Raw genomic sequence first — 23,364 nt, 5'->3', positions numbered from 1 at the left:
CTTAACTTAATAGTCCGCTGCATATAAGATGTAAATTACAAAATTAATTGCTATTATATGAAAATAACACTTTGTACATTTCGAGAATCTGATGCACTTTTCTTGATTTACCTTTATCAAACCCAAACATTTGAAAGCCAAGGATTTATAAAACATGAATATATGAGGAGCTACATGATCAATTAAGGCAACAATAAATCACCGATGTTCAAATCTCGTTAATCGATTAAGAAGAGACAAATCAATGTAAAGAACAAAAAATGAGGGACATAAAAATATCCAAATTAATCTGAGGTCCACTTTGCCTGAGGTAGATGTGACCTTGCTTTCTTAATTAAGCAACAGAGTATTTGTTATTTATCAAGTCAGTAAAGAAGTGCGGGTTTTCCAGTGCCTTTAAAGCATAGGATACAGAGAGAACAATTAACAGTGTCTCAAACCACTATCTACACCATAGGTTTGACATCGAGGGTCGGTTCTGAATAAAAAAAGAACGGGAATACAAGTAGCTCCAACTTTCGTTTTTATATAACAATATTACAGAAACACATAAAAAAGGACTATGCTAATAGTTTTGACCTTGTTCTGGAATTTTTTTACTGATAGAGGATTGCTGCTGACAACATATTCACTGAACCATAGCATTTTGAATTTTTCATGGTCGCCATTTGATTTAGTTAGCCTTTACGACAAGAATGTGTCAAAGATAACTACGGATACTTCGTCGTAATTATAATTCTGTCATCTGTTTTCTCAGAAAGTCATGTTGGAATAATCAGTGTGTAATGTATGCTGTAAAAATATAAAGAATTGTTTATTTATACTGCATATTTTTAATCTTGAATCAAAAATGGTCTCTATAAAATTTCAATAAAAAGTAAAATAATAAAAATACCGTACTCAAAGGAAAATTCAAAACGGAAAGTCCTTTATCAAATGGCAAAATCAAAAGCTCAAACACATCAAACGAATGGAAAACAACTGTTATATTCCTGACTTGGTACAGGCATTTCCTTATGTAGAAAATGGTGGATTAAACCTGTTTTGATAGCTAGCTAAACCTCTCACTTGTATGACAGTCGTATAAAATAATTTATACAAAAGCCTAGTAAAGATCTTAAATCCGATTAATCTCGCTGAATGCCATGTTTTGGGAACTTGTCGTTATCTGCATCTTTAGTGGTTAGTCTATATTGAAACATAATTTTGCATTTTGCTTTAAATATAATTGTGTAGTTCAAATAAACTGATAAGGCGTTATAGTACCTTATTAAGCAAGATGTAATATTACAAAAAAAAGGTAGTTAAACATATCATGGACGGACGATTAATTGGGTGAACAATCACTTGCCAAAACTCTTAACCGAAGTCAGTTGTGTTGGAAGAAAGTTGAAGCTGTGCATATTAAATGTCATAAGCTTATGCTTTAGATGATTATGAACTGAATACAGGGATGTTTTGATAAATCCTACTTTGTAAAAAATCCCTCTGAAACTGACATTATCAAGATGCTTGATTTCTTGGTTGAAAACATATTAGTTACGTTTGGAGGACGTGTTTTTCAACAAACAATCGGCATTCCCATGGGAACCAACTGTGCCCCTCTTCTTCCCGACTTGTTCCTTTATTCATATGAGGCTGACCTCATACAAGAACTTTATAGGAAGAAAGAAAAATTAGCAGTATCCTTTAACTATACTTTCCGCTACAAAGATGATGTTCTTTCACTACATAATTCAAAATTTGGTGACTATGTTGAACGCATCTATCCCATCGAGATAAAGGATACAACAGATACAGTTAGGTCTGCCTCATATCTTGACTTACATCTAGAAATTTACAATGAGGGTCGGTTGAAAACAAAACTTTATGACAAAAGAGATGATTTCAGCTTCCCGATTGTGAACTTTACATTTTTATATAGCAACATTCCAGCAGCGCCTGCATACGGAGTATATATCTCCCAGGTTATACGATACTCCAGGGCTTGTATTTCTTATCATGATTTCCTTGAAAGAGGGTTGCTGCTCACAAGGAAGCTATTAAACCAAGAGTTCCAAGTGGTGAAGTTGAAATCATCCCTTCGTAAATTTTACGGACGCCATCAGCAGTTGGTTGACCGTTACGGATTATCCGTTTCACAGATGATAGCGGATATGTTCCTAATGTCGTAACTACAATCCCGTCCCCTTTTCCCGAATGTGACCTACCGAATTAGACTTATGACCGGGTTTGTACTAACATGAGCAACACGACGGGTGCCACATGTGAAGCAGGATCTGCTTTCCCTTCCGGAGCACTAAGATCACTCCCAGTTTTTGGTGGGATTCGTGTTGCTCAGTCTTTAGTTTTCTATGTTGTGTTTTGTGTACTATTGTTTGTCTGTTGGTCTTTTTCTTTTTTTAGCCATGGCGTTGTCAGTTTATTTTCGACTTATGAGTTTGAATGTCCCTTTGGTATTTTTTGCCTCTCTTTTATAGATATAAGCTGATGTGGTATGAGTGCCAATGAGACCACTCTCCATCCAAGTCAAAATTTATAAAAGTAAACCATTATAGGTCAAAGTATGGTCTTCAACACGGAGCCTTGGCTCACACCGAACAGCAAGCTATAAAGGGCCCCAAAAATTTCTAGTGTAAAACCATTCAAACCTTTCTACACATTAATGTGTTGGGAACAAAGATCACTCCCAGGTAGAATAAAAAAGGTCTGATCATAAAAGGGTTCTATATAGAATTGGCAATCATTCAATGTTAAATATTTTTAAATTCTCCAAAATTGAACGTATTAAAGAAAATACACCGTCTCCCCCTCCCCTATAAATAACAACAAACAAACAAAACCAAAACTGGCGTGATCTTCTAGAAAATCGTATTGTTTAAATTTCTCTGTTAAGGTAGCACAATACAAAAGCAACTAAATTTTATCAAAATTTCATTTTCAGCTGTTTTTGTTACTTCTTAATATTCCAAAACCACAGAAGAAAATTTTATTTACATAACTTGAACTGTTAATAAGTTTTGATGATAATTAGTTTTATAAACAAATGCACGTGTCTGACTGATACGAGATAAGAACATGAGGGCAGTACTATGTGGTTACTCAGTAGAATTTGATAGCTTTATGACCACTGACCAGCAATAAAAATAACAGTTATGAAAAAGCGGTGGATTAAGGATTTATGGAAAAATGAAGATAACGAATTCCAAATAAAGACACATTTCTACATTGGAGCTACCCTATGAGCTGCCAAGAGAAAAAACTAAATAACTATTTGGAGGTATAGAGGGAATAAAAAAATAAATGTACAGTTATTAAACAAATATAATTGTACAACAATTAATGTTGCTGATGTTTATACTAAAATTTCTTGAAGAAAATGTTTAAATATGAATTCTTTTTAACAGAAAATACAAATTAAATATTTCATTTTCAAACTGCAAAAATGAAAAAAAAATCTTTCTTTTTGTAAAACACCATATTGCCATTGTATACAATTATAATTCTTGAAAATCCCCCATAAGGATCCTCTAGACTGACCAACTGATCATTTTGTGTATACATGCATAACTTAATTTTTTTTTAAAATGCAAAAGGTAAAATATATTATTTTATGTACTAAATGAATATAATCCATATTGAAAAAAAGTAAATGCAATGTGTAATCAAACTTCAGAGATCATTAATAGTAAAGGTTTATAATGGTGGGCGGAGTTTTGACCATATCAGTAGCAACTGACTTACAGCAAGGTCAATAATGATATAACATCTCCCGCCAGATCTGATTTTCGATGCATAGGGTGTGCATTTTCTTTATATATTTAGAATTGCTGAAATGGAATGCTTTCTTACTGGTCAAAACCTAATTGATTTATGATTAAAGGCCAATCCTAAAGTATCCCCGTGGTACATATGTGAATTATATTGAAGTTAATGGGGTACAAGTAGGAAAATCCTTATTTATTCAATTGTAACACATTCATTTTTGTCATGAAAATGTAGTTTTAAATGAAATTAGCTCCTAGATGGGTGCCCCTATAAGCCTTATTTTCACACATGTTGTTCCTTGACCAGTTATCTTAAAAACTATGTCTCAGATTTCCAAAAACATCAATAGAACAAATTTTATACCCAATTAAATTTAGTGAACTCTTATGAAATGAGGTTGCAAACTTCATTGTAGGTTTATGAGAGAATTAAATGCATTAGAAAAAGTCTGAGACACGGTTTTGGAGGTCAAGCTGTGTTATACAAGAATCTATAAAATATTTTGGGATGCTATGAATAACAAAGAAGCTAATTTCATTCAAGTGTGGACATCACAATATAGCAACCAATTACATAATAATTAATTATGTAATAATTATATCATAATGAAATTTACATCATTTGAAAGATAAATCTTTCTTCTTTCTTGTGTTACCTCATTTGTAAAATTTGAAGCTGGATGAAAGAAATTATACCAGTTTAAAGTTGTCTGATTGGGGGTGAAAAAATCTTTGTATTGTGCTACCTTAAGTTATATATATAGGCTTTAATGTAATAATCGGTATGCATACATTTCTTAAAGAGTGTAGATGTCTTGATTTAAAGGTTAGCTATATTTATACCCAGGAAATGATAACATAAGGTCATGTGACAAAAAGTTGTGTTTACGTTCCTCAATTTATACTCCGTTCAGACAAACCTTTACAACCTAGAAGAGTTTAAAAGGAAGGTAAGACATAAGAAATTATTATCTGTTACAGAAAATTTAAAGCTTAATTTTGAAAGGATTATTGTTCTTGCAGAGGTAGGTATTACCGTAAGTGATTTTTCCCTGGTATAACGTGTATCAAAATGAACATTGATTTACAGATATATATATATATATATATATATACATATATATCTAGAAGTCTATAAAAAGGACCAACCAGCAAATTTACTATGTACCGGATCGTCTAGAATAGACGATACTGTGCAGATAAGGAAAAAAATTATATAAGTCTAGAGGTTTGCACAACGATACTAATATAAGATGGTATTATACGAAGATGTTGTTAATAAATCGTGTTGACAAATATTTCGGCTAAACAAATAGCCTTCTTCGGTGTCAATTATTTTAACAATACTGATAATATGTATAAAAATAGCTCAATAATACAGGTAAGTTTTGGTCTATTGATTTAATCCAAAATCCTGAACATCATAATATAAAACAAAACTCAATACTCAAATATACGTGACTGTGTATATTTACAACCCAAAATGAGTGAAAAATAAAACTTAGTATTTTTTATTGATGCCGTTTGCATTGAAAAGTATCTCGGCGTGGTATAGTTTACGTTTGTGGTGTATTTGATACAATATAAAGCGAACAGTTAACGTCGACTGCTAATTTTAAAACGTGTGCAGGGGCCTTTCGTAGATCTTCATATATTCATTTGTATTTCTTTGATTTTAGGAGAGCAAAAAAAAACCTTTAAAAAAATATATAAAAGGGTTAAGAATGGGAATGACGGTTTTTTTCGGCCAAAAGTCTAAATATATACATTGAATGACATGAGTAGAATATATTTAATAGTCAAATAACTGTTTGTCTCTTCACAAGTCTAGCACACAATTCAACAATTTGATTTAATTCGTGTCTTGGATGTCTCCTCAAAATTCTGACCACCTTAAATGTTTTAAACGTCTGATGGCGTGTTCGACTTAAAGTTTACACTCTGAAATTTTCTATTTAGTTTTTAGCTTTTTCCCCCCTTCTCGGTGTTTGTCTTAATTGGTGTCTCCTATATGGCATAACAATAGGTGGACGGTTTCTCAATAACTTGTTAGCCTACGGGGGCTTCACCCCTCGAATCCATACCAGAAGGTCCACTGCCCTGGTTTCGCTGGGGCCTTCAGATCCCTCGCTGAGGTCCAGACGAACACTTAAAAATGACCAAGCTGCTACTGGGAATCCGTGATACAAAGAAAAAAAAACTTCCGACCCTTCACCGAAACGTAAATTTAACATGCTTGAATAGTGTCCAAATGTGGTAATCTTTTAAAACTTAATTCGAAAACCTCTTCTGTCCGAATAACTAATAGATGAAAGTTGATAGAAAGAAAATGTCAGGGAAAATGTGAATAAGAATAAATAATTTACACATTTTAACAGTTTTTTTTAGGTATTGTCCCTTTTCAGCATTAAATTAAAGTGACATTTCTAGACAAAAATAAAAAATTAAAGATAATCAAATTGAATACGCTTTTGTTTCATTCTGTTATTTTTTTAATTGTCAAGTACACAAATCTCCAGTTCTTTTATTAGAATTTTAAGCTTCACATTTCTCTAGTTTAGAAATATGATATAAAATAAGGGAAGTGGTACAATGTATGATTGCCAAAGTAGACATCTATCCCCAGAGACCAAATGACGTAAATGTTGGCACATATAGGTCACCGTATGGCCCCCAACAAGGAGCAAAACCCATCCCGCATAAAAGCTATGAAAGGCCCCGACTTGAAAAGTATAAGTATATTTTAATTTAATTTCAAATAAACGAACATATTGAACAAAGAATGATGTAGAGTAAAAAAACAGATTCGGATGTGATTTCATTGCAGTTTTTTTATTCCTTTTTTTATCACTTTGCGGATTTTCCTTGCAGTCGTTCAACAAAATAGTAAGAAAAGGGGGGGGGGGGGGGGGACAACGATCTTAAACTTAATCGATCACTACTATGAAGCAATGCATTTTTATATTATTAATATTAATAATGATCGTGTCGATTATCTGTATCCTCGTCGGTATATTGCGGAATAAATTGTTAATATTATATTGTTGAAAAATCATCTCAGCATTATCAAACAATCCCATACTGGTAACCATAATGATTAATTATCTGTGCTTTTTGAGATGGTCCCCACTATAGCCTATAGTAGTATTGGTATTTAACATCAGCGCCAAAATCGTATTGACTTTCCTAACACGTCTATTATATCTGCATTCATAAATTTATTAATTTCATTTAGACTAAACGACGCCATGTTTGTTATGTCCCTCTGTCGTCAACATATCAAAAAAGAAGAGGTGGAAGAGAGCCAGAAGATCTTCCCAATGCAAAAATAAAACAGAAATGGACTTCTTCTGGCTCACTTCCGAAGAACAAAAAAAAAAACGCGCCCCATTGATATGTTTTAAAAACGCCTTGCCCCTACCCTTTTTTCCAAAAAAATAGCATTATTGAATATATAAACATATATATAATCTTCAAAATTAAAATGCTAATGTATTTTTATAAGACCTACTTTATTACATGACCTGGGACTAATGACATCTATCTATAAGTCCTAGCATACATTAATTATTATAATATGAATATGTTTCTTGTTTTAATAACCACATATGACATTGCTATGCATGAGTCACCATATATCAGGACATGAATTGGGTTTACATAGAGAGGATGAGGGACGACATCAGAAAATCAATGAAGGATAAAAAACTTAATTCAAATAGTTTGTTTTGTTTTTTTTTTTTTTTGGGGGGGGGGGGTCAAAATTGCTGCAAGTTTTGTTTAATTAACATCGATTTTATATATATCCTTATTGGTCAATTAATTTATCCCAAATTAAGTTAAGAGGGAGGGGGGGGTAGGGGGTCAGTGAAAAAAACTATATGAATTAAGTTTTTTTTATCCTACATTGAACTTTTGATGTCGTCCCTAATGTGCAAAAAATAGATAAGGGGCGGGACCAAACCTATAGATAACATAATAAAGAAATGATGAAATATACAGAATACGTTGATTGACTTTTGGTTGCCTTATGTCCAGTGGCAAATATGTCACGCATGTTTAGGACAAATATAATAGAGATCAAAGGATAAAGAATAGAGTGAAATGGTAAAAATTAAAAGATATAGAATTATAGAAACGATCTTTGATCTGAAACCCCTACCCTCACACACACACCATAACCATTACTGCCAATACTCGCATATATACATCTCTAAACAAATATCTAAATTTGAACCTACTCCCCCCCGTTCCCAATGCAGTATTGAAAAGTAAATCATTTAAAAGTCCTGAAGATAAAATATGTTTTGAAATATGCCCTCCATACTTATTAATGCAAAGACATATAGTAATTATTGAACTACTGTTGGGCTTCAAAAAAAAACTATTTACGAATCCTAAATGTTATGATTTGCAGCATAAGACGTGAGAGCACACATTATAGATAGTATTAAATATGAAGTTCACGCCTCATATAGTGAAGTCCTATGTCATAGGACTATTGTTGTAACATGGGTTAGTAACTGGTTCCAATGTATCCTGAATTGTCTTTATTAAAGAATTAGTTCCGGAGTATAACAGCTTATATCTCTACTTGTGGGTTTCTGGTTCTGCTGTCGTAATTAGGTGATTTTTTTTCTACATGTAGTAAAAAAGAGGGGGCTTAGTCAAAATAATTGTAACGTCCTGGATGCTTTCTATTCTTTTTTCATGTGTCCCTTCCTGCAACGTCTCTGAAGATCAAGAAAAGTAAAAAATGATATAGCACTAAAGAACGTCATGATTACATGTATCTGGACTTAGAAGGGCGAGGAGGGCTAGCTTTGTATTTTTTTTTATTTCAATGTGAGTGTAGGAGAGTTTCTTTAGAAAAGGTTTTCATTGGAGGTGTTTTTGCCATGCACGCAGGCATCTGTTTCTATCCATGAACAAGTTGAGTGTCAAATTAATTATTATTACTTGTCACTCGCATTTTTTGCTCGTCCTGGCCATTATTGGCATTAACAGCCAATGCACGAACTCGCACGAACGCCAAATTCAGTTAGAGGGGCGATATTCTGACGCGTTTTTTTAATTCTTGGTCACTCAAGTTTAGAAAGAAAGTGGAGAAATCCAAACAATTACCGACCAATAACAAACGTTGTTGCAAATTTGCCCTTATGACGTCAAAGAATTTCCCATAATGCAATTATTGCATATAAATAAAAAACTACTATACCAATTGAATAAAAGATATCGCATTCAAATGACATTTTAAACCAATTGAATAAAAAATATTGCATTTGAACGAAAATTATACCATTTGAATGAAAAATTATACCATTTGAATGAAAAATTATACCATCTGAATAAAAAGTATTGCATTTAAATGAAAAAATATACCATTCAAATAAAAAAATATTGCATTTAAATGAAGAAATATACCAATTAAATAAGAAATATTGCATTTAAATGAAAAATATCAAATTTTTGCAACCAATACCATGCCATAGTTTGAAAGTTGTTTTCAATTTAGACTTGTTTATATTTTTTCGTTTGGGCTTGTATTATATTTGCCTTCGGGTTTATATGATCATTTCATCCTATTTTGACTCCTCAAAATTCAAGAGTTTATCCTAAATTGAGGTAAATTGTATTGCTTTCCAAATTCTGTTTCGATTCCTAACATCACTGAAGAGACATTATTTGTCGAAATCCGGATATGGTGTACAAAAACCTTTGCACCTTTTGTTTGCGGTATTTAATCTTTTCCGCAAGTTTATTGTTTTCTGTTTAGTATGAAATTTATAATTAAGATCCATTTATTACATCGGTGATCCGTTTATTTGGCAATCGCCAATGGCAGTCAGCAGGGTTTAAGAACATTTGTTGTTCGACCTGTTAGTCAAATGCGTTTTGTTAAAATATACTTTTTCACTTTTTTGGTCTTTTGGAAAATGTTGTTTGTGCTGTATTTAGACCCCTCTAACAAGAAGTTTGTTTTGCATGCACACGTATAAAAATTGCGGTTTTATCCAACGCAATCATAGGTTTGAACATTGTTTTCAAATAAGACTTGTTTATATTTATTCGTTTGGGCTTGTATTATATTTGCCTTCGGGTTTATATGATCCGTTCATCCTATTTTGACTCCTCAAAATTCAAGAGTCTATCCTAAATTGAGGTAAATTGTATGGCTTTCCAAATACTGTTTCGATTCCTAACATCACTAAAGAGACATTAATTGTCGAAATCCGGATATGGTGTACAAAAACCTTTGCACCTTTTGTTTGCGGTATATCATCTTTTCCGCAAGTTTATTGTTTTCTGTTTAGTATTAAATTTATAATTAAGATCCATTTATTACATCGGTGATCCGTTTATTTTAACAAAACGCATTTGACTAGCAGGTCGAACAACAGATGTTCCTAAAGCCTGCTGACTGCCATGGCGATTGCCAAATAAAGGGATCACCAGAAGTAGTAAAATGGATCTTAATTATAAATTTAATACCAGACAGAAAACAATAAATTTGCGGAAAAGATGGTATACCGCAAACCTAAGGTGCACAAATTGGTACTCCATATCCAGATTTCGACAATTTATGTCTCTTCAGTGATGTTAGGAATCGAAACGGTATTTGGAAGGCCATAGAATTTACCTCAGTTTAGGATTGACTCTTGAATTTTGAAGAGTCAAAATAGGATGAACGGATTATATAAACCCGAAGGCAAATATAATACAAGACCAAACGAAAAAATAAACAAGTCTAAATTGAAAACAGCGTTCAAACTTATAATTGCATTGGATAAAAACCGCATTTTTTATACGTGTGCATGCAAAACAAATTCCTTGGTAGAAGGGTCTAAATACAGCACAAACAACATTTTCCAAAAGACCAAAAAAGTGAAAAAGTATCTTTTAACAAAACGCATTTGACTAGCAGGTCGAACAACAGATGTTCTCAAACCCTGTTGACTGCCATGACGATTGCCAAATAAATGGATCACCAGATGTAACAAAATGGATCTTAATTATTAATTCAATACCAAACAGAAAACAATAAACTTGCGGAAAAGATGGCATACCGCAAACAAAAGTGCCAAAGGTTTTTGTACACCATATCCGGATTTCGACAATTAATGTCTCTTCAGTGATGTTAGGAATCGAAGCAGTATTTGGAAAGCCATACAATTTACCTCAATTTAGGATAGACTCTTGAATTTTGAGGAGTCAAAATAGGATGAACGGATCATATAAACCCGAAGGCAAATATAATACAAGCCCAAACGAAAAAATATAAACAAGTCTAAATTGAAAACAACGTTCAAACCTATGATTGCGTTGGATAAAAACCGCAATTTTATACGTGTGCATGCAAAACAAATTTCTTGGTAGAGGGGATCTAAATACAGCACAAACAACATTTTCCAAAAGACCAAAAAAGTGAAAAAGTATATTTTAACAAAACGCATTTGACTACCAGGTCGAACAACAGATGTTCTAAAACCCTGCAGACTGCATATATATATATATTGTTTTCTGTTTGGTATTTAATTAATAAATTAAGATCCATTTTTACATCTGGTGATCCGTTTTTTTGGCAATCGCCATGGCAGTCAGCAGGGTTTAAGAACATCCGTTGTTCGACTTGCTAGTCAAATGCGTTTTGTTAAAATATACTTTTTCACTCTTTTTGGTCTTTTGGAAAATGTTGTTTCTGCTGTATTTAGACCACTCTACCAAGAAATTTGTTTTGCATGCACACGTATAAAAATTGCGGTTTTTATCCAACGCAATCATAGGTTTGAACGTTGTTTTCAATTTAGACTTGTATATATATATATATATATATATATATATATATATATATATCTAACATATTAACATCTTAATCGACTGGGAATACCATTTACCAATATGGTTAATTGTGTTATTCGCCATAATATTTAATAACAATCACCGAGCAATTATAATCTACGTCAAGCAGTTGAGTACATTCGATACAGAACCTTGTTGGTCTGTTCTGAACATAAAATATTGAGGTGTAATATGATCGCCAAGAAAACAATTTTCCACCAGAGTCCAAAAGACATGGAATTAAGCAACAATAGTCAACGTTTAGCTTTAAATATTTGGTCAGCTATAAACGAAAAACCAACGTTTTGTGACAAAACCATAATCGAAAAAACCAACGGCTTGATTTGTGACAAAACAATAAACGAAAAATAAATATGGCAGACAGAACCTAATTTGTACAAAAATTTAAGATTCAGTGCATATAATTGTATGATTGAGCAAAACTGTCTTTCTTTTTGCATTTAAATTTGTCAACCCTTTGAGAATTTCCCTCCATCAGCACTAGGTACATATCAGATTAGAGTTAAACGGGTTCTTCTTAAGTAACTTTCAATGAATCTTTATTCCTATTCAAATACATCAATGGTTTCTTTTTTCTAGTGAAACTATCCGATTGGAGTTCAGAATGTAAAAAAAAAAGTAAGGGAATTTTATCTGAAAAATTTTAGTCCTTATAATTAAAAATATTTTAAAATACATATCTTTAAAATATTATTGTAAAATTCCAGCAGAGAGCTTCTAATTCAGAATAATAAACAAAACGATATATGACTGGAAAGTTCACTGTTTCAAGCCTGGACTATTAATAGTGGTATACTGAACATAGATATACTACCTTTATATTTGTCACAGGTAAAACATTGATTTTCACTGGGATATACTCAATGAAAATAGTATTACAGATTTATTTTGATATTTTAAGAAATGAATGTTCTTTGAAGTATATTGAATAAGTTAAAGACATGGGCGGAGGAACTTCATTTCCAAGAGAGCCATTAGACAGGAGCAAGGTTGTTATAGTGACGGGTGGTAATACTGGTGAGTAAAGATTTTTACTAACAACTATACATATATTAACTTTAGCTTCATGAAAAAGATTTGCAGTAATTCATTGTGTTTGTCAACTCTCAAACTCTTCTCTTGAAACATGAAAATAAATTGAAAATCAATAATAAACTTCTAAGTACTACTAAATTAATGTCGTTTCATCAAAATGTAGTATATAATTCATTGCATTACTTAGCTACGATGCAGCTATTTGTCCAAGAGTTCATATTTGTTACACTGAAATAATTTCTTCGAATGTTTTATGGACGCCATCATGATTTGGTTGTATGTCACAGATGGCCTCGGATATGCTTCAATTATGGTATCCATAATCTCATCATCCTTTCCTAGATTATGAAATCATCGAGTTTTAACTTTCCATGAGCAACTCAACGGGTATCATTGGTGGAGCAAGATCTGAATACCAACCCCGGTATTTTGGAGTAAATCACTCATTACTGAAAATATTCAGTAAACTGTTTTTGGTTAATATAGCTTGTCAAGTTAAAATGATTATCATAAAAAATATATCTATCTTTCCGTTGCATATCTTTCTTTTATAGGAATCGGTTATGAAACAGCGAAATGGATCGCAATGTTAGGCGCAAAAGTGATAATAGCATGTAGATCGGAGACGAGAGCTCGTGAGGTAATACTGGCAAATATAAATCTAAGAAGACGTAGTTTAAAGTGACAACCGAATAATAAAATTGAACCACACCAAAGTATACAGATCTTAAGCGACGGACAATTGTGCAGTTTTATATTGAAACCAAATTCCCTTAATTTTCATGGCTCGCCTGACCCGAGGATCAGAGTGATCTATTCTCATTACTTGACGTCCGTCGTCATCGTTCGTCCTCTTCCGTTTACCTTTACAAAATTCTCCTCTTCTGAAACTACGGTGCCGCAATTCGAACCAAACTTGACCACAATTATCATTGGCCTTGGGATATCTAGTTTTAAAAAAGAGTGTTCGTGACTCCGCCTTCCATCCAACATGGCCGACATGGCTAAAAATATAACATAGGAGTAAAATTTCAGCTTTGTCTATTATCTAAAGAACAGCTATAGACAAAATCTGATGGGCAGAAATATTCAAAATGTTGGAGTCTTTCTCTGTCTTTTAAACCAAAACTGTCAGACGACTCCTTATAGGACTCATTGCTCTTAAATGATGATTTTTGTCATTTTTTTATTTTATTTTGCCTATTATCTTGAATACTATAGTAGATAGAGAGAAACTTCAAATTGTAAAAAAAATCAACAAGACAAGATCTACAAATAAGTTAATATGGGTGAAATCATGGATCAACTTCTTTTAGGAGTAATTGCCAATAAAGGAGATTTTTTTTTACCCAACTTTTCCATATTATGCAAAAACTATAATAGATAAAGAAAACAATAAGCAGCAAAAACGATTAGCGAGACAAGATCTGTAAATGAGTAAACATTGCCGTAATTGTCAGTTGACTCATTTCAGGAGTAATTGCCCTAAAAAGACTTTTTCTCCCGTTAATGGGTTGGGAAAAGCCATAGAAGATAAAGAGAAACTGTAAACAGTAAAAGTGATCAGCAAGACAAAATCTACTAATAGGTCAACAAAGCCGAGATTGTGAATCCACTTCTTACAACAGTCATTGCCCTAAAATGAAGACTTTTACCCATGGTTTATAATTTGAGCAAAACATGTAGTAAAATTGTTTTATATATTTCATGTCGGCGCCTTTTATAGCCGACTATACGGTATGGGTTATTCACATTGCTGAAGGCCGTTCTTGTTGCATATAGTTGCCATATTATATTTATGACCAAACATGCCTTTTCTTTTATCAATATACATAGGGGAAAACATTCAAAAATATCTGTTTTATCGGTATTTCTGTAAATATTCTTTTAAAGCTTAGTTTTCAGGTGAATAATAAGTAGTAATAATTACATGAATTCTAGTTGAACCCCATTTCATTTGAAAACGGACTATTTACTGGACCTAGAAAATTATATGAAAATGACAAATTTTCTCCTTTTTTCTCTTTCCTCTGTTCGAATTATGGTATAAATCATCAAAATAAGTACTTTAACGATCATCTATATGTTTTTGTTCTGGGTGACATAATTTTTACGTAAGTAAGGCAATTTGACTTATAAAATGTTCATGAAAATAAGTTTACTGCTCGGATTATCAGCCATTTTTAATGAACAAATGTGTCTGTTGAGTTTAAAGGATTGATACTGGTTTTAATAGATAGTTTGTATCAATAACAAATATCATATTGCATTACTTATAACAATAAAATTACAATATTGTACTTCCATGCTCTAACTTACTTTGTATTGTACTTATATGAAGCAAGACAAGACAAATACCTTCCAAACCTATTAATTTCATTTTCAGTCGGATATATTGATAATGTCCTTTCGTGCAGCTATTATTTTTTCCATAAGAGCTTATGCAATTCTGTCAAGCATCCAAGTTAAACTCTACAATCAAGATTTCATATATAGGTACCAACGCCTGCTTTATGAATATAAATCGTATTCTAGCAATTGACACACAAGAGCGACCAAAACTTGGATCTAAGATCAACGCTATGGTTTCAGTTGTCATATGCTTAAGTAAAAAAACAATTTAACCAACCAATACCATTTTCATAGCTCTGTTTAATTTAGACCATGTTCTAAATATGGTCAGTTAACAGATCAACCTAAATTCTAATGATTATATTGGAGTGTTTGCTGATTTCACCTAATGTTAGTTTATATACCTGGACTTTTTTTTATATTTTTGACTCTTGACCTCGGTTTACTTGTACTACATGTTTTATTCATGCAGCCATTCTTACAGATTGTGTGGTGATAATTGTGCATGATAACAGTAATTTAAAAGCAGTGTAAGTGTCCAAAAAATGTGTTAAACAGTTTTATCTTCTTATATCTATTATCTATAGGCAATTAAAAGAATGAAGGAAGAATACCAAGAGGAGAAGCAAAAAGAAACAAATGGAATTATCCAAGATGGTGACATATATGTACAGTTTATGCAAGTCGATTTTGCATCTTTGCAGTCTACCAAGGAATTTATAGAAACTTTCAAATCTTCCGGGACAAAATTACACACGTTAGTGTGTAATGCAGGGTTAGGTCTTGGCCCTGTAGGTTAGTTTTACAATGTGTAAGATCTCAAGTACATTCATCAAAACTTTTGATACTTTAAAAAGCACTGGATGAAAATATCTAATTCATTACATTCATTTTTGTGTAAATAATGAAAGGATATATGAGGTATAAGTCAACAAGACAACAACCCAACAACACAACACTTGGGTTTCATCGAGGAATTTGGGATCATAAAATCTAGTAAATTTCTTCAAGAGCGGCTTTTTGAACGCATGCTTCTTCATTTAAACTTTGAATACTAATCATAACTTATAACGTGCGTGGTATTCCTCCCTTGAGGAAGAAATATGCCGTAATTTTTATTTCGGATATAGTATTGTTGTATGTGGCTCGAAGTCAGAAGCCTGTCATTCAATGGTTGTCGTTGCTGTCTTGTAAAATTTGTTTTTCGTTTATTGTTTTGTCTCAAATCATGCCGTTAGTTTTCTTGTTTGAATTGTTTCCACTTTTTGTCAATGTTTGGTCTTTTTACGGCTAAGTTTACCGTATGGCTTTGGTCATTGTTTAAGGCCGTGCGATTACCTAAAATTGCTTACATACGCATCATTTTGACTTTGTTGTATAATAGTCTCATTGAAAATCATACCACATCTCCTTATTTTTATTTTGAATTTGATATTTTCTTCAGAATTCACAGAGGACAAAAATGAATTGGTATTTCAGGTATGTTTAATAGTATTGTCGAATACATAACGGAAGAACAATGAATTTTCACGAGATAAACCAGAGAAAAACAGATTATATAGCCTCTTTTGTAAAAACACTGTTGTTATGTTTATTTAAAGCCATATAAGTAAACATTTGAAAATGAAAAGCTATGTAAAATTAAGCATGCTTCTGCTACATATAAAAAAAACTTAAATTTTTTAATCGACTGTCTAAAGCGAATAAAAGCCGGAAAACCTGAAGATAACCAACGAACTCCGGTAGGAAAACTTCGACTCCTTTTCAATTAAGATCGGAGTCAAAAATCTCTCGCCACGAACGGTGTTCGAACTCACAACATCCGAGTTGACAGGCTAGTAATCACTGAAGGTGAACTTTTTATAGAACTCGACCACCGAGCCCCCAAAACGTGTTCTCTCCCTACATGAGACATCGGATTAAACGTTCCGATTCTAACTGGACGTGGCTGCGTATGTATACATCCATTACAGCCGAACAGACGTCACTCTATAGCATATTTTTACTGCCGGATTGGAGAAGTCCAGGTGATCATACTTCTATTCACCAGTCAACACTTTTGGTTGGTAGATATTCGATAAGATGTATATAAGTTCTAGAAATGTAATCCGATAGTTACTTTTCATTCTAATGTGTAATTCTAGGTTAATTATCTCAGCCAGTTCCTACTAGCGATACATCTGATTCCTCTAATGGAATGTTCGGACGCGGATGACTGCAGAATTGTGTTGGTATCAAGTGATGGACATAATCTTGCTCATTCTTTTAATGTATCAACGATCCAAGGAAAACAGTTGACAGAGGAGAGTTTCGAAAGTTTTCGTAACTACGGTGATTCTAAATTGTACCAGGTAAGATAGCACCAGTTGGCATAAGGGAGATCAAAATGTAGCAATCAATCTTTTATTTAAATTTATTGATTGATTAATTGATTGAGTAGAAAATGAAAGGTTATGGAGTAAATGTACATGGGACAAAATCGCACACAATACATAGAAAACATAGAAAATTATCAATGAACAGAGCTTTTATTCCTGTTCTTCATCTTGACAGTTGATATAGGGTCTTCAACAATGAACGAATCATTCATACCCTACAACAAGGTCAAGACGGCCCCTGGCGTCGACTTAAGCGATACTATTGATAAAAATAAACCACAGTTCACCTTTTTGCTCCCCGACCGCGTCGGAGTGCCAACTTGTGCGATGCTTGTGTACGACTGCTTCACGTCCAAAGGCAAATACAACATTCTTTTTCAGGACGATCATATGGCAATGAGATTATGATTATACCATGATTTGTACTAGACCGACACGGATTCCGAACTTGCTAGCTCATCAAGCAACAGCCTTCAGGAAAACAAATAGCCATCCTTCTCGGATACACTATTCTGAGTCTTCGATTTGGGGTAACTTTTAGTTGGTCTTTAGCCTAGGTTAAGTAGGAATCAAAGATTTTATATTATAAATCGAATATTATTATGTGAATATAAGAGCTTTACTTGATATATGCATAAAAGAAGTAGAAAACTTCAGAGATTTTAAATCGTAGTCAGCATTCGGACTATATGTCAAATCTGTTGTTGTGACCAGTCTAATATATTTCAACATAAAATTTGATTTACAATTTTTTAAGCATGAAATCCCAATACTCGAGTAAATAATTCTAAGTACATATGACCCTATGAGAAACTAAAGTCATAAGACTTTAACTAACCACCTCCTTTTGTAATTTTAGCTAGGAAAAGGTATTTTAGGAAATTACATTTTCAGAACAACCCGGTAGCTGCAATTGTCGCAAACTATCAAAAAAGTTTCGATTTCACATCAATCTTTGAAGTTTTATATATAACAGTTTCCCATGCATTTTTAATGACTTTAAAAACAATGTAGTTTCAAGCTTCTATTCCAATTCCAAACATTGGTATACAGAGTACCACTGGCAAACCTATTTTTGATTAAGACGGGTACCAGTATCAAAAATGTTTACACTGCCTACAACAGATTTGCCAGTTGTGCTTTGGCAATCTAGTAAATTATTAGAATTCTTTGTCCTGTCTGTCCTTTCATTTACCCAGAGCGGACATCAATGAAAAACACACTTGGAAATTCTTTGGTTCTTAGTAACTCTAGGTGATTTAACATTATTTTTGATTTTTTCCGTTGTTAGGTAACATTGAAAATTTCACTTTTATCAAATCATTGCAGAGTGCATACTAATCTCTCTTAATCAATTTACAATGTCAGTTGAGTTCGTCTTACTTCACATTTATCTCTACTAAATATTTGTCCTCTGTCGACCTTGAAGTTTTAGTGTTATTTTACGTTCACATTTCTTGAACAGTTTCCAGTATGTCAGTCGTATTCAAACTGACATCGGGAAAACTGCTATACTACAATCCTAAATTTCATAGAATTGTAATAAAGAAAAAATAAAAAATAAACCTCGTTTGATATACTAACACTCTAAATACTATGGTGTACAAACTTGCAAACTTATGTATTTATAGGTTATGCAGATGTATTTCATGAATAGAAGGTTGAAGGGAACCAATATATCAGTTTTGTCAACTCATCCTGGATCAGTGATGACAGAATTCGGTCGGAACATGGAATGTTCTCGTACATGCTGCTTATATTGCTTTGCATATACAATGAAATTCTGTCGTGAGTAGCTGTTGAAATACTAGTAATAATAATTACAAGTAAACAATTAACATTCAGTTTCAAGTGGGTAATTATAGTAATAGTAATTTGCAATACATTCACCAATTGGTCAAGTTGAAGTCACACAGACAGCCTTAAAGATTCCCAAACAAAATGCTAAACAATCAGCCATTTACATGTTTTACTTTTGGGTATGTAAAGATGTTTAGCTAAAAGAAAATATAATTCTAAAATCGAATCTTAGTTTCATTTTGATGAATATATTGTGTATATACCGTTTGTAAAGTAAACCTCAGTCTTAAGTTGTGATATTTTATTTATTTAAATTCTTAGCAACGTTGGGTAAAAAAAACCTTTGTACATTATATAATTTGACGCGTTTTCCAGTATAAATATTAGCCACATTATAACTTATATTGTTGTTTCGTTTCTTTTACAGGTTAAAACATTATACAAAATTGCAACTTGTACACCACATTTTATAGTATAATTGAAGCGAATATTTTTTATCAGATTGCTTAAAAACCCCATTCGAAGGAGCAGAAACTGAGATATATGCTGCAATAGCTCCACAACTTAAAGGTACCCGAGATGTTTATTATGCAGACTGTAAACCAGCAACAACGTCAAGTCAATCAAGGTAAACTGTGACAAACGGGGACGACCATTTAAATTTTGGGCCCGTGGGGAAAGGGGGTGTTACAGGTGGATTTTGTAAACTGAATATGCTGCTCCGGTTAGAACTGAAAACATTTATTTAAATAATTTTGCTTAAGACTGGATGAAAATGAATATTTTTGCCCACCAAACATTGACAAATTACAGAATATATTTATCTGTACAAAATCGAAAATAAGTTTTCGCGCGGAATAAATTATAAGCATCTCTGGTGGCAGGTGTAAATAATATTCCGTCCGCGAAAAGTATGTAAAATGTCTCTGATTTTTCGATTATATAGAGAGAACTGCGAGGCTTGTCGAGCTATTCTATTTATTACATGTGTTAAAAAGTATAAATGTCATGCAAAATACCAATCAACATATCAATGTCTAACATACAATTCCAAATTGTCGAAATCGCCAAGGTTGGTCATGTATAGTAGAATGGCTGATTACAGAACAAAAAAAAATATTGCAAACACCTTGCATGAAAATCTTAATGAGCACAACTTTTTTAAATGTGAAGCAGTTCGAAAAATATAATTGTATCTTTCCGACATATTTTTAAGAATCTTGCCATCAATTCAGTAATGATAAAACAGATTATTTTTTATGCCGGTTTCCCTTTTATGTTTTATGGTACCAATAAGATATTGCAGACATCTTTAAAACGTATTTTATACGCCATAGACCAGGGTAATACAAGGACAACACAACAGAAGTGTATATGCTTCGCCTGAAATTTACCCCAACAATGTCATATCTGCAAGTTTGCAGTAGCCAATTTTTGTGCTTTTTGGGACATCATGGCAAGTATCCATGTCTCACGATGGCATAGTAGCATGGGTTCAAATCCCGCCGATTGAGGAAAAACATTAAAGAAAGCAAATATCATAGGTATCAGATCGCCCAGAAATGACAATGCTGCACAATGAGGAACACGCATATCTGAAAGAAATCATCGGGGGGCTCGGAATGATATTGGATTAGACTGCTTTTTTTCCAATGTTCACAAATGACATGACACATCTATACAACCCGCGGAGTGCCTTTTTACTGATGATCAAGCATCAAGCAGAGATACGCATATGGTTATAACCATCTCTTTAAGTAATCTTGACTTGCATAACGAATAAGATCGTGAAATCGACAAATTTGCATTAGTGTTGGCAAGTTATTTCGGTTGTGAAATTGTTTTGAATGCATAATAAGAAATTCTGTTGAAACCTCATAAAAATGAGGAGATGCATGTGGTATAACTGCCAATGAGACAACTATTCCCCGAAGACCAAAGGACAATGATATGAACATTTGTTGTGTCGAAATCTTTGTCTTTCTTAACAAATTTTGAATTCACAAAAAAGTCGCTTGCTTCCTATCCAAATTAGACGATGTCATGTAAACTATTTCCTTCTGAATAGTTATTTTAGTGTTGCAGAATTGACATTGGCTCGGATGTAAATGACACGAACTTGGTAGACAAGTGTAATATTTCTACCTGTTTCTCAACCTTTCGAAATATGAATTTTGTATTTTCTTATAAATGTTTATATACGCTAACGAAATTTTGTAGAAATATGGAAAATCAAGAAGCCTTATTAAAAGTTTCCTTGGAAATGTTGAAGGACTATATACCTGACGATATAGTACAGAGATGGTCAACAAAATCATAAACATTAGTAGTATATCTATATACCTCATTGACTTTTTGTTGTTAAAGCAGCTAATTGGTCATGACACATACTTTTATGATATTTTATGCAGCTTACTTAAAATCGAAACTATGATGCATAAGCTTTTTTTTTTCTTTCTTTCTTATATATGATTGAATTCTTAATTCTGAAATCAACATGCATTCGTAGATTGCATGTAAAATCGCTGAAAAATTTTCGTACCCAATCCATGGGTATATATTATTAAAAATGTATATGCTGTTGCTTAATTCATAAAGTTCCGTTTTTATCAAAATAAAACGTTCATATTTTCACCTACTTCATTCTTTTTTATGCATTAACCAATCTATTATCGTGTTGGCAAAAGGAGGGGGTGTAAAAATGGCATTTTACGGCTTTACACTGCAACGACGTAATGCTTATTTCGACGCTTCTGGTATATGTTTTCACCAAAAACACATTGGACCATGGAAGTTTAATATACTTCCATGATTGGACTGATCTATATCCAAAATACGATAACAGCATCACATTATTAGACATCGTTACGTAAAACGGAAATTAATATGGCAGCATCATATCGATTAAAATCTTAGAAAATCTATCGGGACGAAGTTGAAGATAGAAAATTAGAGACTACCATCGCATAAATGGTCGAAGAACGTGCGTTGCTTGTTTAATGTTCAGTGGCAAATATTTCATGCATATTCAGGATGAAAACGTTGAAGAAGAAAACAACACGGACGAAAAGACTAACTGTGTCAACAAATTATATGTGTCAGCTGGGACTATTATACTTACTCCAGGTGTCAGTACGACACGAATAACACCGGCTAGCAGACTTATCATTTAATGTACATTTTTCAGTGGAAACTCATGTAAAAGGTGCCACCGAGGAGTACCAGACGGACATGTACACCTAACAATAATTCCATACATCTGAGACTACTATAACACATAATGTGTTAATCAGCATACATCAATTATACGCAGTTGACATATTGTTTATAGTGTCTGAGAAAAGGGTGCAACCAAAAAACTTAATATTGCCCGATTAACCAAGTAAATAATGGATATGTACACTTAACAATATCATTCAATACACAAAATATAGTTGACCTACTGCTTATTGTATCTTAAAAACGAACATAATCACGTAAACTTAAAATTGACCAATGAACCATGAAAATGACGTCAAGGTCAGATGAATCCTGCCAAACGGAATTGCGAAAAGTATACCTTACAATCGTTCTATAAAGTATATATCTAGTTGACCTACTGTTTATGGCATCTGAGAAACATATCTACTTCCGAAAAAGTTAACGTTAATCACTGATCCATGAAATTAGGGCAAGGCCAGGCACTGTCTAACGGACATGCATACTTGCACAAAATCTATATACTAAAAGTTGTTGTCCTATTACTCATGATAACTGAAAAATTACTTGAACCATGAAAATGAGGTCTAGGACAACGAACATATGCCAGATGGAAATTTCATAACATAATGCACCTGTATACAAGATATGAAATCTACAATTTTCCTACCTTCATATATAGAAAGCTTTACGCAAAGAGCTTACGCTGAAGCAACACGGATTATCATCCTTATGTATCGGCTTCTGTAGCATTGGTCGCAGGTGAAATAAAAACAATGACGTCTGCTGAAGACGTTTTCAGATTTTGATTTTGATTGATTCTTATAGTCGCAAGCAAAAGTCAAAAGCAAACGTTAAACATGGGATGAATCAACACCAACCCTAACAAAATTATGAAGGTTAAATAAGCAATTTTATTCATATCCGATTTTATCGATTTACATTCATCAGGAACGTGCAAAGCCAAATATTTT

At 32.9% G+C, this 23,364-nt stretch overlaps 1 protein-coding gene across 2 annotated transcripts; it reads left to right on the top strand.

Annotated features, from left to right (window-relative positions):
- The first annotated feature begins 4,622 nt into the window (after nucleotides 1-4,622).
- LOC127728406 (retinol dehydrogenase 12-like) lies at nucleotides 4,623-21,830 on the top strand. 2 transcript variants are annotated; one of them, XM_052235770.1, is made up of 9 exons: nucleotides 4,623-4,717; nucleotides 12,529-12,644; nucleotides 13,217-13,302; nucleotides 15,602-15,809; nucleotides 16,459-16,493; nucleotides 17,159-17,365; nucleotides 19,024-19,180; nucleotides 19,694-19,820; nucleotides 21,413-21,830. In XM_052235770.1, exons 2-9 carry the CDS (start codon nucleotides 12,569-12,571, stop codon nucleotides 21,510-21,512), a joined length of 996 nt encoding a protein of 331 aa, XP_052091730.1. In that variant the 5' UTR covers nucleotides 4,623-4,717; nucleotides 12,529-12,568; the 3' UTR covers nucleotides 21,513-21,830. The 2 variants fall into 2 exon arrangements, with proteins under 2 accessions (XP_052091730.1, XP_052091731.1); XM_052235771.1 differs by lacking the exon at nucleotides 4,623-4,717 and adding an exon at nucleotides 4,771-4,792.
- Nucleotides 21,831-23,364: the final 1,534 nt, after the last annotated feature.

Source organism: Mytilus californianus, unplaced genomic scaffold, assembly GCF_021869535.1.
Source record: "Mytilus californianus isolate M0D057914Y unplaced genomic scaffold, xbMytCali1.0.p SCAF_2, whole genome shotgun sequence".
NCBI classification, from domain to species: domain Eukaryota; kingdom Metazoa; phylum Mollusca; class Bivalvia; order Mytilida; family Mytilidae; genus Mytilus; species Mytilus californianus.
Note: the sequence above shows the minus strand (reverse complement) of the source record. Positions and strands in the feature narration are given on the sequence as shown.